The following is a 23,273-nucleotide window of genomic DNA, read 5'->3' as shown; positions in this document are numbered from 1 at the left end:
ATAACTTCACATGAGAGATGCAACTTATCTGTTGTATGAAGGACAGAGGGTTATATGAATTGGAGGAGTTATAAGAACTGAAGGAAAGATAGATTCCATACCTTGGCTGTATAGAAAGAATTGTCTCCAAATTGTGCAATCTAAGGACTCATGAGTCCCTAAAAGAAAATGTGGAAGAAGTGGCCTGTAAGGCATTACAAATCTAAAAGAAGAGGGGAAAGATGCTTTCTTGCAAATTAAACACAATCCAAAATAGTGCACAAACAAATCAAAAAGAGAAGCTACCTTGCTAAACAGAAAAGAAACATCACAAGAAAAGGTAAAGGCAGCACCAGTGAATCAATCCTATCACTGTACAGAGAGGGAAAAATGGTTGGGCACTGTACCTAAAATATGTTTTGTCTTAACAAACCAAATTGCTAAAGACAACAGCCATAGCTGATGCTTTAAATCTTGCATCTGATAAATTTAAATCCACAGTAATATATAGTGACTAAAGAAGTTTAACCCTATCCCTACCCATCCCTTAATTCAAAAGGCTTAACAATGGCTTTTTTATCTTTCTGTTTGCCACAAATCAGTAACGTTTCGTTGGATTCCTGGGCACACTGGTCTAGAAGGGAATGAACTGGCTGATAGTAAAGCAAAGGATGCTGCAAGAAGTGATTTCTTAACTAATAAGGTGCCACATTTGGATATGCATCCAGTTATCAGACGATACATTCGTACAAAATGGCAGCAGAGATGGACTGGCCCCATTTTATCCACAAATAGGAAGTACAGAAACATTAGAAAAAGTATTGATTTTTGGAGTTCAGGTTTTGATTGTAAATAGATAATCTGAGATCATCCTAACATGGCTTAGGATTGGCCACACCCGCTTCACTCATCGCTATATTTTAGAGGGAGCCAGTACCCCCCATTTGTGCTCACTGTGGTGGTCAGCTATCCGGTGAGCACATGCTGGCGCAATGACCTAAATTTAATCGCCTTAGGGCAAAGTACTGGCTAACTGGGAAGACTATTTTAGAAATTTTAAATGATGACGTTGAGGTAGATAACCTTATGGGTTATCTGAAAGAATCTGGTTATTTGAATGAGATATGATTTCAGTATATTTAATAAAGATTTTAGTCATATTTATTCTTAAACTAAGTATATATTTTGAGTATAAAAGTTTTATACTTATTTTTTGTTGGTTCCATCTAATATCATTCTTCATTTTTTACGTTCATATTTTAACACTGACTTTTACTAGTATGCCATCATTCACCTATTCATTATCAATCATATCATTAATTTATATATTTCACCTTCATTATGGTGCTGAATAATCCTGATGGGCTCCGGCGCTTGGTCTTCAAGACCTAAATTTCATAATCAATGAATCAATCAAAACCTAAGTATTTATCTTCATTACATCACTGTTAAGAACACACTGAGCATGATGCAAATTTGGGGCTTGATATAGAATAGCAAAGGTATCCATATTTGAATTAACACGCCACTGATTGGTAGTTCCATGAATGGCAAAGACAAATAGGTGCTGCTATAAACACAATTCTTCAGAACCCCTTTTTCCAATCTATATGTCCCAAAGTACATACCAGTAAGTATCAATGTCCCTACTGGCAATGCATGATTTGCTAAATATTTATGAAGATCATATTAGACTAGAAATATGACAGTTTTTATGTACAGAATACCTAACATCCTCAGTGGTTATGAACTTCAGGTACAACTGTATTTGGATTTGGATCCCACCTCACTTTACAAAAACAAGAGAAACAACTATAGAACTACCCCACTCTTTTTTATGAGGGGGGGGAATCAGTTTTTTAGTTGCAGTTGCATCCTGTAACATGAATAATAACACAAGTTTAATAATCTCAAAACAGATTCTGTTCTACAAACATGCAAGTTAGAAAGTAGAAAGACCAAATAGCACGTTATTTCTTAATGGAGATTATTTTTCTCAGTTGTCCATGTTTACTACAATATTTACATCCATATTTTGAGCAACAATATAAATTTTAATGGTAGTTTTGTTTTGCCAACTTAGTTTAATCTTGACAACTCGAGACATTCACAAATTTCAATTATCACAAGGATATAAATTTTTTTGTATCAAAGATATAGTCCATATCAGTTCATTTTTGGGGAAATTCATCATCTTTCTGAATTTGAGGTAATATAGCAAATTATTGGCAGTACAATAATTAAACAAATAATGTTTTGTGATATATGGGGTCCAGAGACATTTTGAATGTTCAAGAGTCATTGTGATGACAATGTAAAATTTAATTACTGTATTTGTCCATGCATAACATGTATTATTTAATCTGACGTTCTTGTTATTTCAGCCAACTACTTGTCTGTCTTCATATTTTCAAAGGTGTATATTTTCATTGGGCAAACAGTTAAAATTATTTTCCATACGTGAAAAAGATATTCTCTATCAAGTGTCATAAAAAATGTATTCAGTTGCTATCATCTTTTCTTTTTCACTTTTTGTTAAATACCTATATCTTATACTAATAACCTTGCTTTCCATGTGCCACTGCCTCCATCATCTTGGATAAAAAGATTATCATCATATTAAGGGAATATATGGTTTGTCCAGGATTACCTCCCACCCTTCAAAGGGGCTTTCCCAAAGGAGGAACATTATCATCAAATGTAGTATATATATAAAGTGGAAACCCCTTCTGCATTTACCACTGACCTTCAGTCTAAAAGACCATCACTCCAACATGATCAAGTTCAACATGAAACTTTCTCCTCAACCCAATCTTCAGATCCTCATAGTCTGTGAGTGAGGCACCATGCCATCTAACCTTACCCTCCAAGTTGTACATGAAACCAAAATTATTTTAATCTTTCAACAACGTCTTTTGAAATGTAAAACCTACGGCAAGAAAAAGATAAATTTAGACTCACTTGGGAAGAAAATAAAAATGAGAAGTCAGTTAAGAAGAAAATAAAAATAATTAGTATCAATAGCTGGTAAAAACAGCTGTATCAAGGGGACAATAGATGCACTGCAAAGAAACTTCAGAGAAAGTCTTACTATAGAAGAAGAACTTGGTGCACATAGTTGATATCCAGTAAAACCTAGGCAGCCTGGCACTGCTATTCAGAAAACCCTAGTCTGCCAGGCAGAAATAACTAAAATACAGCCAATAGAAAGACGAAATGTTCCAAATACATGCAAACCATGGCAAAAGTGCTAACTGCCAATACCAAACCTGACATGCTGTATCAAATGAAAAAGATTAGATAGCCTAAGGAAAATGGAATACAAAGAACAGTGACCATGCAAAGTTTGTCTAAAACATGGCATGCAAGACAAAACCTACAGAAGAGTGGTTACTACAAGAAATGATCCTCACGTTATGGGTGGTGACACCAACAGATAATATACCATAAAAACTAAATCTTAAAATTCCATTTACACAGAAATCACTGTAGCCATACAAACCACCAGTATCACGAACATTAAGTAAAAAGTACGTGAATGGCACATCACTCAAAATGGAAAATACTACTAATCTTGGAAGAGTATTTTGAGAATACATCTGACCACAACTGTTACATGAAAGACTGACATCTTGGAGGGCTGTGGCAAGTGGTCTGGACATGTGCAGTAGTCTTTGTCTTTCAGGATCTAACAAGTCAGTGTGACAGAAGTGTCATTACACAGAATTAAGGCTATTTATAACTAATTGGTTTGTAATGAACATATATGAGTGAAATCCCTATGAATTATCATTCATAAAAGTTAGTTTAATTAAACCATTTAGTCTCATGTCTAGGGCTCACCTAAAGGATTTCTCTCAAGAGATAATCTTTGGAAATAAATTGTATAGTTGAAGCAGTTGGACAGCTATGTATAAAGACTGAAAGGAAATGCAGGGAAAGAAAAAGATGAAAAACTATTAAGCAGAGGCCAAAAGGATGCTATAAAGAAACTTGACGACCATCTACAGTGTGCCACATATGGAACACTGAAAGTTTTAAGGCTCTACAGGAGGACTAGGTTAGTCTCCATAAAGTCCCAGAGAGCTGGTGACACAAAACCATCTTGAAACCTAAGGTACATTATTTTTATTACCTGTCACATTATTTTACCTGTCTTTTTGGCCACTCAGACATATTTCTGGAACATAGTGCTTACTCCAGGAAACCATGTGTACACTGAAACATATAGTAACACACGTACTAAAATCTAAACAGATATTTTGCATAGATACTACAGAAGCCAATGTTGTAAGTAGTTATTCAACAGGGAGAAAAAATAAGACATTTTCAGTCCTGTACCTGACTGGTACCTTGAAGGTCAAAGTTTGAAAAGAGAAGTTTAAAATGAAAACAAACATGCACTATGAAAAAGTTTAAATAAGACATTAAGGTTCAACAGCGAGGTATTACAAACTGGATAAGCTATCTGCACTAGAACAATAAAATAACATGCTCTTTACCATTAATACTGGCCTTCCAGAAACTGGGCATGAAGAAACAAGATGAACATGAAAAGCTTACCACTTTACATTTGCCTTTAATATAAGTTAAGTTTTAAACCAATCACTCATTCTCTCTCTTAAAAATTTTTTATTCTATAAAAGAGTAAAAGTTGATATTAAAAATACTTTTCCATAAACAATAATAAAAGGAGATTGAACATGATGTTCAATATCAAGTAATCACTCTATTGGAAACTTTAGTTGTTGGTGATGAATGTAAATTTAGTTTTCAGGTTTTTCACACTCAAGGTTCATAAGTATTCTGTGTAAGTTTATGAAGTAATGACAAAATTTACTGCAGTGGGGGTTCATTTTTTATTCAGAAATGAAAAGATAAATATAAGGTACAGTATAGTATGTACATATGTGTATATACATATCCAGTTTATGCAATATCAGTGATGGGTATGGGTTTGCAAACCCCCTGCCGCTAAGCATCAAGTGAATTTCATACTGCACAGAGCAAATACTGTTTTATTCCTTGTCTAGCACCTAGCATACCACAGGAGTGAAAGCAAGAGTAAGGCTAGCCTTAGGGAGGACTCATCAGCCAAAGAAGAATATTTATAAATCTTGAAAACAGGGAAAATGGCAAGAGTTTGTTAGTTGCATGTTAGTACAGAACAGACATGAGCAATATGATGGATGTAATGGTGAGAAAAGGAGTGCCAGGGGTTATACCTGATAATTATTGGGTTGAAGCAAAAGCTATGACAGACAAAAGTTCTAGCTGGTGAGGAAAACGTAAGTGTGCCTTTTGATGTAATCCAGACAATTGACCTTAACACAGAAGTGAAAAGAGCATATAAGGAGAAAATGGATGAAAAAATGGGTTGGGTTGGGGTTATCTGAAGAGAGGTGGAGTATGCCAAATTTCAGGAGGGGGTCACAGAGCCAACAAGCAATGAGTGACGGTAGGTGGCAAAAGACAAGAACAGAAGCGGTAGAATGAGAAAATGTGAGCTTTGGATAAAGAAAAGAAATTATCTGAGGTGCATCTGAACAAGTGAAAATGATGTACATCAGCATGGATAGGTCATTCGAGAAAAAACAGAGTGAGAAAAAGAAGCAAGGATTTGAGGAAGAACTTTAAGAATAAGTTGTTGTGTAAGAAACTAAACGCAGAGAAAGGTTAATGGGCAAACAAAAGATGCTTTCTGAAGACAAGTCTTCCTTAATAGAGAGAGCTTTCTGAGGGTTTGTTAAATATACAGGATAAACAAAGGCAGCCAACTCATGCTAAGAGGTTGGAGTAAATTTGAGAATGTTGGCAAAAGTAACTGTCCAGGGTGTATTTATGGCAATTAAGAACATAATAATTAGTTGATGTGATTAAAAGTGAAATGCAGTAGTAGTGTAAAAGTTTGAATACTGGTGTATATATTTCTGGATAAGGGAAAACTTCAAAAGGAATGGTGAGAAGAATACTTGTTAATTAGACCAAATATAAGGTTGATAAAGAAAACTGTATGACTTATGAGAGCAAAACACTGCCTAGTATACAGAGAAATGTATTTGGTACAATTCTGATAGACAATGAAAGAGGGGACAGAAAGATTTTTTGGGGAAAGAATGGTGTGGGATTAGAGAAGGGAGAGGTTTTGCAAATCAAGTGTTTAAGTGACATAAAGAGAAAATGCTGTGTGTGGCATACAAGGTATACTGACAAAAGGCTTGTGAAAGAAGTGATAGGTAAAATTTGAGAGTACTGACAATAATTCAAGTAAATTTTGAGTGCTGACAATGATTCAAAAGCTTTTATGGGTAGAAGCACAATGTGAGAAAATGCAGGTTGAATGGAATGGAATGGAATTAAGAGTTTAGGCCAAAGGCCAAGTGCTGGGACCTATGAGGTCATTCATCACTGGAAAGGAAACAGAGTAAGAAGGTTTGAAAGGTGTAACTGGGGGAAAACCTCGCAGTTACACTATGAAATAATAATTAAGAGACGATGAATGGCAAGATGGAAGAAAGATAATATGAATAGAGGTAGAGTAAAAGGAATGAAAGGGGTTGCAACTAGGGGCCAAAGGGACGCTGCACGGGACCTTCAGTAATGCTTACAGTGTGTTAACTCTCCATGGCTGTTAATACCGTTGTGGAGGGTAATGCAAGATGTCAGAAAAAAATATTAGATGAAGAATATAAGTTATGAGAGAAGAAAATAGGGTTGTGAAGGAAGTATGGAAGGGCAGATGTTTGTAGGTGATACAGTAATGAGCGAGGATCGTAAAGAGAAAATGCAAAGACTAATGAAACCATATGAAATTGTTTTAAAGAAATCTAAGCGATTGTTTGGTCTATTGACCTGGCACTAGAACCATTAGGTTATTCAGTGCCACTGTCAGGGAGGGTAAATGGAAATCACAAGGTGAACAGTGAATGCCAATATGGATAGTGGAAAAATAAGGTGGCTCATTCACAGTACTGTACTATTAGTGAGTAAATGTGATGCATGATGGTAGGATAAGAGAAAAGGCAAATTACAGACATATCTGAAAATTAACTCCCTTTATATGTCCTAAGGATAAAAGAATTGATCTTCATATAAATCAACTTGATAATCATTAGTAAACATAAATCAGCAATAGTTCAATAATGGATTCATTCAATCGCAAGAGAAAATTGTAGCACAGCAACCTGCACTAAACTAGCTTAGCCAGATCGCTATTAGAGTGAATTACACTAGACATTATAGACACTTTCTGATAAGTGCAAGCTCTTCACAAGGCACACAAACGCATGGAAATGTTTAACTGAGTGGAAGAGAGGTACAGAGCAGGGCTCAATGGGTCAGTTACCCTGGAAACAAAGAAGCCACCTTACAAGGAGATTTTTTCAAGTACTTTATGTTTATATTACTGAAAGTGTATTCTTCTATGACACATTATGTACGTGGCTGTAAATATTTTTATTCCTTGATAAGAATTCGGGTTAAAATATTTCCTGTTGTTCAATGGGCTGTTAAATGGTTAGTTATAATTTTAAAATATAAAGTCATAATTATATATTATTGAGTTGCAGCTTTCCAGGACTCAATATTCTCTAAGCAGTTTTGGTTGTTTTGTCATAAAAGGGACATTTGTGTTTGAAGGACAGATTTTGTTCCTCTAATGAACACATTACAATTTATTGGGAACTGACCAAGGTATCTATTGGGTTAGCATTAACAGCCTTGCATATGTTGTGAAAAAAAATTGTGTCCAAGCTTTATATGTATGTGGATTCTTGTCAGGTGGTTTTCCTTCGTGTTTTACAGCAATGTGTATTTATGTCAAGTGTTCCAGGTCCTTTCCTGTGTAATCATTGGTTTTTTCTTCCACCAACAAGACTCAGTGCAATAATTTAATCTCATACCGCTTTCTAGTTCCTTGTATCTTCATAGATTTTTATATGTAATTTATGCCAGTAGTTGTCTCCAGATTTACTGATAACAATTTCTCACATTATTATATAAGTGGGAATACAGTGAATCCTTTGAACAGCCTTTTATACCGTTACAAAGAAAATATTCATTGTATGCTTTTTTGTAGCTCCAATGTAATATGAACAAAGAGTGAATTGCTTCCACCACTTGTTTATAATTATACTACCACTTTACATTGTTTCTGTAACTATCACCAAGTTCGTATTAATAGTCTGCCCCAAGATATTTGACTTACAAGGCAAGAGCTCAGGTTCATATATATACTAGGTTTTTGTTTTTGATACTAAATGATAAGTTTAATATTTTAAAGTCATAGAACCTTCCTCTGAATTGCATTTGATGACCTTTGCTCACAAAGATGATCTAGTTCAAGGGTTTTTCACCTTGAGACAGTTTATGGCAGGATACAAAGGGGGGCATGCCCTGCTGATGACATGATGGCTGCACACACCACTGTATACTACCAGTTGAAGAAGATTTAAGATATCCTAAAAAAACCCCGAGCAGCCAAACTCCAAAGGCCCAACCTGGTTACAGGCATACTTCCCAAAGTGCAGACTGTGGGCTTCACAAAGCCTTGTGGTTGGCAAGAACTTATCAGTCAAGGAGCTTTACCAGCCATCTACAAGATGGTGCCATCAAAAGGTATTACAGGGACCAACATGGGCAACTCTCCAGAGAAATTTTTGTTCTTCAAACTGAAATTATAGACAATGAGACCAACCTTGGGTGCCTCTCCTTATAAGGCATTTGCATTAAAGAAATGCCCTTAATAAACTACAATACAGGCAGTCCCCGGTTTACGACAGGGGTTCCGTTTTTACGCCGTGTCATAAACTGAAAATCGTCGTAAACCCAAAAATCGTCAAAAATCGTCAAAAAGCCTACGAAAACCTTACTTTTAATGCTTTGGGTGCATTGAAAACGATGTAAACTGCATTTTTATTGAGTTTTTCATAAAAAAAGCCTCCAAATTTTTATTATTCTGCCGTTTTGGAGCCATATTTCTTCCATCGGATCACCGTACAACGCGTCGTAAACCAGGAAATAATTTCTGATGAATATATTTGAAAAGTGTCGTAACCTCGGAACATCGTAAGCCGGACCTGTCGTAAACCGGGGACTGCCTGTACATGGAATTTTTCACCATCCTTAAACTCCAGCATCTAGGGGATGCCCGCAGCACACCTGGGACTCCTACTTGCATTCTGGATTCCAACTCAAGTTAACCCCCAAACTCCAAATTCCAATTAGTCAATACTTTTCTCTCAACCCTTCAATTTTTATATAAATGCCTTGTCATATAGTTTTGTTCATTGCAAATAGACTGCTATTCTGAAATGTCCAGAACAATAAAATAAAATTTTTAAAAGGAGAGCTTTTCTTTTTTAACTCCCTGCTAAAGAAAAACACTGGTGTGAGCTTGAAACAACCAATAATAATGGACTGCAGATTTTAGTACACATGCAAATAGATAAATATAACGTACTGTCAGGTACCTCTCATATGTGTTAATAATAATTTCCAGTAAGTTTCTGAAAAAAGCCCTGTTCATTTATTACTAACTATATATCTTGCCTTCATGTTCTCACATATTGAAAAAAGGAAATAAAATTAAACATTGCTCCCCTCATCATTCAAAATATTTCAGCTACCCTTAAAGATAATCTGCTGCCTACAGTTAATTACAACAATTGAGAAATCCATCTCTGGACAATGATGCATTCTATTATGAAAACTTGACTAATCTTGTGGTGTTTTGCTGATTTTGACAGCATCATCTGCATATGTTATGCCCATGACGTTTATATTCTGAATCTTCTCTTCCATCTCTCACTGTTAGTACCCAATATTATTTATCTGTTGAAATATATGGACTTTCTGACCTTACTACCACTCCTTGCTGCCACATACAGTGAAGACGATGAACCCTTCAAATGGGTTAATATGTTGGATGTTACAGTACCAAAATTTTTTATTTAATTAATGAATGTCAATGTAAGTTTAAATGGGTATAGGTAATTCTTTCCAACTGTTAACCCAAAGGTAACAAGAATTTTGCTGTCTCATAAATACTTTATTTCTTTCACAGTAGCACCTAAGTTTAAAGAAATTAATCTCAGCTGTCAATGCCTTCTGGAAGATCATGTCAACACCTTCCTGGAAGATCAGATATGCTTGCATACTGTCTTTCTGCAGCAGAATAGACACTATAGTGCCATAAGTGGACCTTGCACAGTGCACCATAGGCATTACTAAAGGATATTTGTAACTTCCCTTCAGCCCTTACCTACACCCATTTTTTTTTAGCCTTAAACTTTACCTCCATTCTCTCTATTACTTCTTAGCACAACTGTTGGGTTTTCTCTGTTTCACCTTACATCTTGTACTTTACCTCATTTATTTTCAAGGTCTCTATTTTGCTCTTCAACCACTTCAACTCCCTCTCTTCACTTTCTTTATTGGAATGGCTGAAGCTGCCCCAGTGTTTTGGCTTTTTAGCCTAAATTCCATGAATCCAATCCGATCCAAACCAGAATAGAGACAGTAGTTAGACAAATCCTAGCTTACAGAATCTCCAATGATGTAGGATAAGTGTTCATAGTTTTTCTTATATGAAACTTTTCCTCCATCATCATCATCATTAATCATCATCATTTTGAGGTTTCAATTGCACAACATCCTCAGGAAGACTGTTAGTCAGTCTAATGGTGTAAGGAATAAAGGACCTCTGGAACTGAGAAGTTCAACAACGAGGCATATTTACTGCACATTGGTGCTGCTGTTTGGCAAATCTGGTTGCACTCTGCATGAAAAGGGGATCAGAGATCAATTGTGAATCTGAAAGAGCTGTTAAAATGACATTATGATAAAATAAAATTTTATATAGTATACTTACCAAGTAATAACATAGCTAACAGTTTCTATTAACCAGCAGCTAAAATTTGAAATTCGCGGTAGCGATTCTTTTGTTTACATTACAGTGTAGATAACTGACTCCACCCACTTTCGGGAAGAAGAGGAACAACTGAGCAGAGGGCTTCAATACGTTTATGCTTAACATCCATGTGAGGGGAGGAGGGTGGGCTCCCACTCTGTAATTACTTGCCGAGTATATATAAAACCTTATTTTATCATAAAAACGTCATTTTTTTATAAGTAACTTACCAAGTAATTACATAGCTGATTCCCACATTGACAGGAGGTGGGATGCATGGACTATTCTTCCCCAAAACATTAATAAATGTAATGAATTAAGGGGAAAACTGTCTGCTAGCATTACTAAAAATGCTTGTTGTTTCCATACCTGGTAAGGGAGTTGCGGCAGGAAGTTACTGCCTCTGGTTGTGCACTCATCTTAACTGTAGAGACGTGGCTGTATGGCCAAAGGTCATCTGCTACATCAGTGGGAGCATCACAGTGAAGGACATTTCCAAACGCTAAATGAAGCACCAAAAAATTTTGCCCCTGCCCAAGGCGCAGTACCATAAAAAACCAGATATACACAACACCGTTACCTACACCATAAATCAATAACATCACCGCCTGCCACTAAAAAGGCTGGTGGGTATCCAAGAACAATGTACACCCAGACTCCCTTAGAACTTGACACCATTAACCAAGGTGAAGAGATGAGGAAGGAAGGAATGCTTTGTATACTCCCTTCCCCGAAACCATGCCAGCCATCGATGAAGGTCCTAGGGTACTGCAATCATTAAGAGTCATTTCCACATCTCGGAGGTAATGTGAGGCAAATACAGACCTGCACCTCCAGTAAGTCGTTTGAAGTATTACAGAAAGTGAGAGGTTGTATTCAAAAGATAATGAAGTAGCCACGGATCTGACTTCATGTGCCTGCTGCATGAATGTTATCCCTCAAGAAGGAGGACAGAGCATTCTTTGTAAGAGGACGAGATGGATCCTTGACCTTAAGTCCAGAGGTTGCTAGATGGACCCTTAATCTTCTCCATCCTGAGAAGATAAAACTTTAGGGCTCTTACTGAACAAAATACCCTCTCAATCTCTTCTGGTCCGAGTGTATCTGCTAGTCCTTTAATGCTGAAGGACTGAGGCCAAGGATTGGTCAGGTTCTCGTTCTTAGCGAGTAGTCACAAAATAAAGGAGCAGACTGCATCATCACTTGAAAATCCAACCCTCTTGTCAATGGCCTGAATCTCATCAACTCTTTTGGCTGTTGATAAGGCTACTAAAATTAGTGTCTTCTTAGTTAAGTTCCTGAATAGGACTAAATTCCCTATGTCTAAACACAGAGCTCAGCACTGCTCTGTAGCCTTTTATGGTTGAAGAGGATAAGCTATTGGAGTTCCTCAAGAATAATAGAAAGTCTGCAATCTCTGTCAGAGTTGTTTTAGAACAAGAGACTCTATTACTTTTGCACCAACTTCGGAAAATTGACCATTTGCTCTGGTAAATGTTAGCTGAGGATCGACGTCTACATTTTGAAATAGCCTGCGCAGCTTCCCTCGAAAAACCCTTTGCTCTGAGGAGTCTTTTGACAGTTTGAATCCTGTCAGAGCCAAAGACAAACCTTGATGAAAGTGCCTGAAGTAAGGTTGTCTGAGAAGCTTTTTCTTCTGAGGGAGAAGTCTTGGAAAATCTACCAGCAAATTCATTAGCTCTGGGAACCATTCCCTCAAGGGCCAAAAGAGGGCTACCAGAATCCTGGTTTAGGCAAAACTTGTTTAGTACATCCCTTATCCCGAAGGGAGAGAAGGCATATGGGAAATTGTTGGACCAGTCGAGAAGCATGGCATCCGTGGCCCACACTTGTGGATCCGGCACTGGAGAGCAGAAAAGAGGGGGCCGATGATTCCTCAATGTCGCGAAGAGATCCAACATAGGCTTTCCCCATAGTTTCCATAGGTCTAGACAGACCAATGGATCGAGAGTCCATTCTATGGGAATTACTTGGTTCTGTCAGCTTAGTTGATCTGCCAACACATTCAGCTTGCCCTGGACAAACCTGGTCAACAACCTTATACAATTCTGGTCCGCCCATAGGACCAGGTCCCTCGCTGCCTCACAGAGGGAAAAAGACCGAGTTCCTCCTTGTTTGCTTATATACGCCAGGGCTGTTGTGTTGTCTGAGTGGACTGCTACAGTCTTTCCCATACCTCCAACGAAAAGGCCATCAGACCCAAGTGGATTGCCTTTAATTCTTTGACGTTTATGTGCCAACCCATCAGATCTCTCGACCACCTTCCGGAGATCTCCTTGTTCCCTATAAGGGCTCCCCCACCCAGGTCTGATGCACTGGCATAAAAGTTCAGGTCTGGGCTCTGTGGAAACAGAGACTTTCCTTCCAGCAACCTGTCTCTTGACTTCTACCAAAGCAGATGACTTGATTTCTTGCGTAACCAAGAACATGAAGGAGTCTGGAGATCTTTTCTGTCCCATTTTTCTCTTAAGAAAAACTGGAACACCCTCATATGCAGTCTCCCTAGGGAGACGAACTGTTCCAAGGAAGCTAATGTCCCTAGGAGGCTCATCAAGTTGTTCGCCGGAAACATCTGGAGGCAAAGCATTTTGTCTGTCTTCTGTAGGCACGACACTACTCTTTCCGAAGAGGGAAAAGCCCGAAAAGGATGAGAATTGAGAGTCATTCCCAAATATATTATCTCCTGTGAAGGAGTCATCTGAGACTTCTGGTGATTTATTAACAAGCCTAGGTCTTGGGCAAGAATTAATGTTTTACGAATGTCCTCAGTACATTGTGCCTTCGATGTGGAACAAAGAATCCAATCGTCCAAATAGAATGCTATGTTGATGCCCATCAGGTGGAGCCAACCTGCAAGAATACAAGTAAATACTTGAGGGGCTGTTGATAGCGCAAAAGCATTAGGGCCCGAAACTGAAACACCTGGTCCTGAAAAACAAATCTGAAGATATTTTTGAGAGTCTGGGTGCAGTGGGATATGGACGTAGGCGTCTTGTAGGTCTATCGAGACCATCCAGTCTCCTTGTGTTAGCAGGTGTCTTGTAGGTCTACTGAGACCATCCAGTCTCTTGGATGAAAGGATCGAATGGGTAGTCTCTATTCGGAATTTTGTCTTCTGAATAAAGACATTTAAGGCGCTTACATCCAGAACTGGCCTCCATCCTCCTGAGGCCTTTGGGACCACAAAACGCTGATAGTAGAACCCTTCTGAATTTACGTTTGGAACTATCTGCATCGCATTCTTTTCAAGGAGAGATGCCATTTCTCTTGCAAGGGCTGAAAATCTCCTCAAACTCTTGGAGTAAGCAGTGAAGGCAATCAGCGTCTTGACTAAGGGAGATCTTTCTAGGAAGGGGATCACGTAGCCATTCCTCAAACTTCCACAACCCACTGCTCTGCCCCTCTCTTGCTCCATTTCTCCCAACATTGAAAGAGCCTGGCACGTACTGGAGTACAGAGAACACTACTCATTTTCTTGATAGTCCAAGAATGGAATCGCACGTTCGGTCTTGCTCTTGAGAAGGATCTCTGCCTACTACCATGAAAGGGAACAGGTTGTAGAGTAGATGAAGACTTAAAACTCACCGAAGAGTTTCCTTAGTGTGTCTCAATGAATTCGCTATAAGATCATGTGTAGATTTCTTCTGTAAGGCAGAAGAAATTTCGTTAACTGCTGACGGAGGGAACAAACTGTCTCCAAAAAGGGGAGAAGAAAGAAGTGCCAACTCTGAATCAACAACACTCCTTGAGAGGTGTAAGAACACCATAACTCCCTCTTCTTTAACACTCCCATGGTGAAGAGTGAAGCCAACTCCTGTGCTCCATCCCTTATCCCTTTATCCATACATGAAAGGACTTCGAAGATATCTGAAGAAAGTTCAGTAGGCAAGATGTCATATTCCTGTACTTTACGTGCGAGGGCGTCTACCGAACAGTCCAAAAAAGCTCACAATCTTGAATACTTTGAAGAGATTCTTCATCATGTGATCTATCTAACTTTAGTCACTGAAAAGGCTGACCTACGGACCAAATCAGTGAGGCCCGAGAAGTCCCCTTGGGAGGAGGCAGCTGCCCCCAAGGAAGGAGCTTCTCCGGTAGCATAATACTGAATGAATATCTTCGCTTCAAAAAACGAGAAGAAGGGTAACTAAAACTGTATTTTCATTGTTCCCTCTTATCCGCGAGCCAGGTCTTGACCTCATTAAGTGCTTTCCTGGCCGAAGCCGATAGTACCATCTTAGGCTGTCTTGAAGAGTCAATAGAAACATTACTCATTTGAAAAGTGGACACAGGAGAAGCAGGGGCAGCCAGAGAGAAAAAGGAAGGAAACTTCCAAGCAGAAAATTAAGCAGCAACACATAAGCTGAAGGAGGGGAGTCTGCTTCCTCACCCTTGTCACCTTCCTCATCCGCTGCAGATACTGGTGAAAAAGACAAGTCTTTAGTAGAAGAAGGGTTAGCAGGTTTCTTCAAAATACCTAGAATATCGCCTAGGCATCGCTGTACGGTGTATAGGTGCAAGCGATGGATCCACATTTGAAGTCGTAGCCGTGGTTTGCAAGGGGGATGTCACCACAAACTCAGGCCTGGAAGTCAAATGCCTTGAAGAATGTCCAAATGGATCTGTACGAGTGGGTGCAAATGGGCACTTAGAAGCTACTATACGTTTGGGCACTACTGGCCACTCGGGAGCAACTGGGTGCTCTGAAACCACTTGCAGTTTGGGCGCAACTGGGCGCTTGAAGAGAACCCAGGAGCAAGAGAACATTCGAAAGTGACTGCACTACTGGAAGACACTGCGCGCTTTGGTGCGGGCAAGCACTCATTGAGTAATGGCTGATAGGGGGCCAAAGGAGGTTCGTCTATTGGAACCTGCACTGACGTAAAAGATTGTTTACTCTTGGATAAGGTTCTTGGCATCAACACTTGCCTTTCTCCCTCTACACGCACTTGGGAGAACTTCTCTGGACTATCCCAGAAATACAGAAGGAACTGCCTCCTTTACTCTCTTCACTGGCACCTGAGGGGCACGAATACATCAACTGCAGACCTTTTCAACAGTCTCAATTTGTCACTGCTACACCACTTGCGCCACTGTTTGGGGCTGGAAGCATCTGAATTAGAGGAAAGGTCATGCACACTATGGAAGACACCTTCCCACTGACTGTCTGACACAACCTGGGAACTGGCGACTGAGGGGCCGACTACCCAGGGGGCAGACCCCACCAACCTCCCTCGGGCTTCCGGTATAGCTTCTCCCTGGTGCGGAGGAGTATGACAGTGACCTCTGCCTACGAGAATCGGCGGGCCAAATAGCCAACTCCTCCACCAACACTGCACTTTCACTTGTTCCTTTCTTATTTTCCAAAAAGGAATGGACAGATGCACTAATCTGAGCCACAGTATTCACCAACGCATCAAATTTACAACCAAGTTTATATTTCAGGATGGCAATGGCACTGGGTTCGGGAGTAGGGGAGCTGGGTAAAGGAACAGGTGGGATAGAAGCAGGACTAGTAATAGAAGACAAAGCCGAAAGAGGTACAACTGGTGAATCAACAAAAGATTTAGCTGAATCTTGACTAGCTAAACTTTTGTCATTCCTGGCTGTCGCTCTTCTCTTGCTATCTTCTCCAACTCAGTCAAGTGAGAATTCAATGTCTTCCATTTATTCAACGTCCAAGTCCCTACGTTCAGCACAAGATAACTCAAATGAATATACAAGATGTACACTTAGTATGGGAATCATACTTAGCTGATGTAATTCTTGTATTGCAGCCTTCGCTGCAATAACAAATACTACTCACACTTGTGTCAGACATCATCTGAGATACAAGTTAAACAGTCAGCAAAAGTCCAATTAATATTAATCACAATCAGGTTATTACAAGAAAACCTAAATCTCTAAGTTGCCAAGAGGCTACCAAAAGCAAAATACTTCACAAAATAGTCAAAAACCATATCCAGTAAATTCCGAAAATTTCAAATCCAGCTACTGCTCACAACTGTTGTCGTAAGCCAGCAGAAACAAATTGAAGCCCTCTGCTGTGTTGTTCCTCTTTTTCCCGAAAGTGGGCAGGGTCAGTTACCTACACCATAACGTAAACAAAAGAATCGCTACCATGAATTTCAAATTTTATCTGCCGGTTAATAGAAACTGCTAGCTATGTAATTACTTGCTAAGTTACTTATATAAAAATACAACTTACGAAAAACTGACAAACAAGAGACCACCTGTCAATGGTCCAAGCCATAATTGCTACTATTAGGAAACATAAACCTACCACCACAAACCACTCTATCTAAAAGAGATAAATCTCTGGCAGAAACAGTTGTTCACACCAGAGAACAGTATTCTAGTAAAGGAAGGGCAAATGAAATAAAGCAGGTTGCACTGATCTTGTCACTGTTATAAATGTACGAGGCCTTATGTACAATATATTAGATGTTTCTCAGAAGTAAGATGCGAGTCAAAAGTTACACCTAAAATAGTTAAAGCTTCAGACTCATTCAGCAGTCTCATCCACCTGAAGAGGAGGATGGGGTGGAAAATCTGTACGAGGTCTGCTAATCAATTAAGTTTTTGTTTTACTGGAGTTAAGCCTCATACCCCACTGACTACACCATTCATTAATCTGATCCATGTAATGAGTGAGACTAAGGGCAGCTTCATTTCTCGTAAGTGGAGACTACTATAGGGGTTAGGGACCACAACCACCCACGTTAAGTGAAAATCTGCGTTAATTCATATCCCCTCTTAAAAACACTTATAAGAGGCTATTTTAATAGCTCAAACATCAAAAACCATCCCCTAAAAATGCTTATAACTGCCTATTTTAATAGTTCAAACACCAAATATACCTTATACTATCATCCTAATACCCTTTAATATAATTTCAAAGTCATCTTACAACATTACCCTAAAAAAATATATGGCTTACAGCTACGTGTGAAAACTAAACTCAAGTCCCCCTACATTTAAGCACAGCCATTTTCTCTCATACAGTATTGAAGCTGTCCCATTTTCTTTTTTCAGATAGGGGAAACATTGGGAATTCACAAGTAGTTAAATACTATACAGAACGTACCTCAATATTTAAATATGCATTGAAAAAAATACCAAATTATACATGCAATCAAAAGTGATAAAATATTCTCTTGCGTATACATGTTACAATGATTTGCTAATTTTTAAATACAGTACTGTAAACCCCCGTATTCGTGGGGGATGCGTACCACACCATCCCGCAAATAGCTAAAGCCAGCGAATACTTAGAACCATTCTAAAAACACTTACAACTGCCTATTTTGATAGTTCAGACACACACAAAACAAACTAACAATGCTTATACAGGTATTAGCCTATCCTACTTACGATGGGGTTAGGTTCCAAAAAAAACCATCATTTGTCGGAAAAAATTAAAGAAATACCAAAACGTATCACGAACATAGCCTAGCCTACACTAAGGTATTCGGTACCATGTACTGTATACATATATAGTAGCCTAGCCTACACTATAAAATATACTCTTTACATACATGGTATAGTAATTATTTATATCAGCTAATTCTGGAGGTTCATGCAAAGTGACTTATGATAATTCAATACAAAGAGAAAATGAATAACAAACAAGAATTAGCTTAGCCTACACTATGGTATATTGTATACATACACAGTAGTGTAGCCTACATTATACTGTAATCTATATTCGCATATCGTATTGTACAAACGTAAACATAACGAATATGCATCTTTTCCATGGATCTTTTATAACATTATGCCCTAATTCACTGTATTCAATAATATTGTATATATATTCTTATATTGCTTTTTTATTAAAAATTGCGTTCATAGCGATCAGTGTTTTGGTTTGGAAATGTTTACACGGTGTTTATTTCACCACATTTAACTCAGTTCAGAGCACTTTTCTTGCTTCTAGTTAGCGTAAATGAATCTCTAGAGTCTAGATTCTTTATTTATAATTGGCAAGGTTATTTTTTGTTATACGAAGTGTTTTTAAGTTGAAATATAACTAAAATATCTCTCGTTGTGAAATTAATTTATCTATTATTTTCGTTAATAGATGACAATTGACAATGGCCGTTTGGGGGCATTTGTTTTGTGTAAAAAAAATTCAAGATTCCGTTCGCTATTTTCCCTTGATTTCATCATAATACGAGCTTTACGTATTTATTGTTTATCGGCATCAAAATAACAGTAATGTGTTCTTTCAAGCCCAGTAGTTTTGATTAAAATACATTTTCTCCCATTTTAATTATGATCGAGTTTCATCCATGTTGCCGATGCACAATAATTCACAGGATAGTCATTAGCAGCTTTAACATTGTTTTCTCAGCTTCAGCTACAACTTGCAGCTTAAATTTAGCAGTATATTTCCTTGAAGATTTTTACCGATACCAAATAAGGGTATAATGTAAAAAATATATCAATCCTATTCTACTTAACGTCATTTGTGCCATAACCTACAGTAACTGTTTATTATCGTACAATGGTTGAAATACAGGTAAACGGCTCTTGTTATCCGATTCGTTCATAAGCAAAACAACAGTTTCTTGGTCGGGTGTTTATGGCTGTACGCATTTACGCAAGAGTATAACGTTACTAACAATATTTTTATCATTCTCTTTTACTTTTTTAACTAGAAGATGGGATAAAGAGATGGAGGAAAAGTTGTCTATTGTAATTTGGTCTCTCTCACTGCCTGATTACGCTGCTGCCTGCGCCCGCGCAAAATTTAAAAACATTCAACAAATAATATTGTCGTATCGGTATTAATTGCTTACCCCCTTGTAACATCGAATTATCGTAAGATGAATTATCGTAACTCGAGCATTACCTGAGTGTTTTAATAGTTTTATCACAAAAAGTTCATTAGTCATGAAAATGAGATGAAAATACAGTACTTGGTAAATATTTCTCAGTGAAAAATACTGAGAAGGGGCAAATTTTCCACAAATAATGGGTAGATACATTCCAAAGAGAAATCTGTGAATATGTGAGTCCGCGAATCGTGAGAACGCGAATACAGGGGGTTTACTTATTAATATTAAGGTAAACAGCAAAATATCAACAAAATGTTATTTCACTTACAAAATCCATTTAAACTGTATTTATTATATTGTTCTGCTATCATCGTAATGTGTATAAAACAAACAACTGTCCCGACATTTGTAATGTTTACGTTCTCAGAATCAGCTGATTGAGCCTACTAATGAAAGAATTAAGAAAATAATTTTCTATTGCTAAAAGAAACGAATGTATAATGGAATTATAATTTTTAATCTTGTACGTCAAAATTTATGATACAGTAATTCATATTTCATTAAGAGACAGAGAGAGAACTGGTATTTACAATTGAAGTCTCAGCACAGTAGCTGGGGATAAGACTTGACAGGCACGATTTTAAATATTTTTTCGGTGATCAGAGACGAAAATCAAAAGTGATAAAATATTCTCTTGTGTACTTTTATAATATGTGTGATAATCATAAAGTCAACCAAACTTGTAATGAAGTACGGTATAGTAAATCAGAGAAAGAAAAAACTATGGCAACATATACTGTACCTACATACATATGTTTACATCAGTAAAAATTACAAATGTCAAGGTGGTCGGTTTTTTTTAGACATATGCACGATGATAATAGATCAATTTAATAATACAGTATAAATATAGTGAAATAGCATTTTATTGATATTTTGCTGTTTTTTTATTAAAGGATATGTATACAGAGAGAGAGAGAGAGAGAGAGAGAGAGAGAGAGAGAGAGAGAGAGAGAGAGAGAGAGAGAGAGAGAGAGGGGTTGAACTGAGGTGTTTATGTATACTGGTAAGCTGTTTTGTGATTTTGCATGATTTTCATTTAGCATTTTATTGATATTTACTGTGTTTATATAACATTAGTATTTGAAAATTAGTAAATAATTTATCATAAAAGGTGTATTTAGTCATGAAAATAAAATGAAAATACAGTACTGTAATTAGTGAATATTACTCTATGAAAAAATTTGCAAAATAGTGAATTTTCTGCAATATATTTCAAGATGGGTTCCACAGAAAAACCCACGATTTACTGAAGGCATTACTGCTGATCCTTGATCTAGTGGGGACCAACTGTACACCCACAAATGTTGCATCATCGACATACTGAACACACAAGTGTTGCATCATCCGCATACTGAACAATCCTGTTTTCCAGGCCAACAACCATATCACTTGTATATATTAAAAATAACTGGACCAAGAACTCTACCCTGTGGAACTCCAGACATAATAGGTCTTGGTTCACTAAAGATCCCATCAACAGCAATTTGCTGCTGCCTACCTATGGTCTAGAAATGTTCTTTAGAAGGTATTACATCAATACTTTTTGCTGCCCTATTTGTGAAAATTAATTCACCAATGGAAATAAATTATATAAAAATTTATCATATATCTGCCTTCTTCACAATATTTACCTAACCTGAAATTTCTCCTTGGCATGCTAAAAAAAAACTTACATAATGCGTGTCGTTACTTCTTTCATATCTCTATGGTTTACGAAAAATGAACAAATCTTCGCTGATACTACTTCCTGAGTGAAACAATACATGTTGAGGAGATGAATCTCTACAGTGGGAGTCGATGTGAAAGGGGGAAACAGATGGCTAACTACCTAGATTTGCTTGAAGTCAGTTTGCTACCTAGGTTCTGCTTTAAAAACACATCTCTAATCCTACTTACATTGAGGTGCCTGCATATTATAAGTACCTAGTGCAGTTACACATAACCATGAAAAATAGTGATATGATAACTGATGAACACTTGTGCTAATGTAAATTTAGACAAGTCGTTTTAGGCACTAAAAACCTTTACACTAGGACTCCTTAAAATAACCATGATAACAAATGTAATCACCAAACCAACAAATATGTATGATTTCACATGGATAATACTAATCATCAAGGGAATAAAAGTACTAAATACAATTATTGGTGTAAGTTCTGTCCACTATGCCTTCTCTACATAACGCAGCAGGCACTGTAGACACGTTAAACAGTACTAGTACAATTTTATCCTAATTTTCATATTTTCTCCATCATATACACAACCATGCTTCAACTGGAATACTGTACTGGGTCAATAGTAACTTTACTAAACAGTACAATAGGAAACTTACTACTTCTTCCCAGCCTTCCAGCTCACCAGCTAATTGATAGTGATGTTTTCTCAGCTCAGCAAGTTTTTTCCTCTCATTTTCAAGTTGTTTCTCTGTTTCTAACATCTTAACTAGAGTCTCCATCTCAAGTCTTTTGGCTGAATGAAGACTCAACTTGGAGAAGTCAAGTGTATCTGAAACAGAAGTTAATTCTATAATACTGTACAAGTAAGAATTTAATTACGAAATTCTCTTATCCTATGTGCATCAGATTTTGGTGATGAACTAAAATAATTTACATAAAAAAAGAAGACAATAATTTATTCTAAAAGCCTGAATGAGGAATAATAGGATACAAGAAACAAGTAAATCCAATAATCCAGGTTTTGTTTGCCTCTGTTGTTTATTTCTCTGGCATAAAGCCATACTTGATTCAATTCTTCAACTTAACCAGACCATGATGGGCGAATCTCTTAAGAATAGCTGATGTCATTTATTTGCATACTCAGTTTTCTTCACCCAACTGTAAATAGCTGTTTTATACAGTGAAGTACAGTATATTTTGATATAAAATGCACATATTTTAATTTACATATATTAGTTTCAAGCTTAAACGGGGCATTCCCAAGTTCTTAATCTTATAAAACAGTTGTTATTTAGAATTTATATGAAACCTAAGCTATGATTTGTTTTCACCTTAAGTTACAGTTTTAAACTTCTGCATTTGTTTTGCAGTTAAATACAACTGTTAATTACACGTTTTTACCATCCTCTGTGTACTGTTAAAAATTTATCGCTTTATCTTGACTTTTAAGTTTTGAATTACAGGTACCTATCAACTACATGTGAACATTTAGTTTTGAACTCTAGATTTACAGTATTGTAACTTAGGCCAAGACAAATTTCTCACACAATTCATGACTTAATATGTCTGTATCAGACATATTGGTTTCAGAGATAGAAAATGTATTTTACTTAATCTAGTGGATAACTAGGGAAAAACACTTTTATAGCACTAAAGTATTTTCTCATCATTGCTTATTTTGCATGTTTCTTTCAATATGGCTGCATCCACATGTGCACGCAAGAAAGGCATACAGGGTTGTGCAGAGTACTGAAAATGAGAACAAGTGAATACTGTAATTTTACAAATATTTATATTTTAGCTACTGAGGGGTCCAACTGCTTGCAACTTTCAGGTAACTAC

The 23,273-nt window shown here is 37.3% G+C and overlaps 1 protein-coding gene and 1 long non-coding RNA gene across 2 annotated transcripts in view; one reads left to right on the top strand and one right to left on the bottom strand.

Moving 5' to 3' along the window:
• Positions 1-23,273, bottom strand: part of Hip1 (Huntingtin interacting protein 1) — a 167,388-nt gene that overhangs the window by 9,718 nt on the left and 134,397 nt on the right. The window contains exon 18 of the mRNA XM_067094293.1: positions 22,088-22,260. Within this exon, the coding sequence (XP_066950394.1) occupies positions 22,088-22,260 (173 nt within the window). The remainder of the gene's footprint in view (positions 1-22,087; positions 22,261-23,273) is intronic.
• LOC136832762 (uncharacterized) overlaps positions 1-23,273 on the top strand; it is a 121,825-nt gene that overhangs the window by 53,023 nt on the left and 45,529 nt on the right. The gene's annotated exons all lie outside the window — the stretch shown is intronic.

This window comes from Macrobrachium rosenbergii, chromosome 50, assembly GCF_040412425.1.
Source record: "Macrobrachium rosenbergii isolate ZJJX-2024 chromosome 50, ASM4041242v1, whole genome shotgun sequence".
Taxonomy (NCBI): Eukaryota; Metazoa; Arthropoda; class Malacostraca; order Decapoda; family Palaemonidae; genus Macrobrachium; species Macrobrachium rosenbergii.
This window is presented reverse-complemented; position numbering and strand designations above follow the sequence as displayed.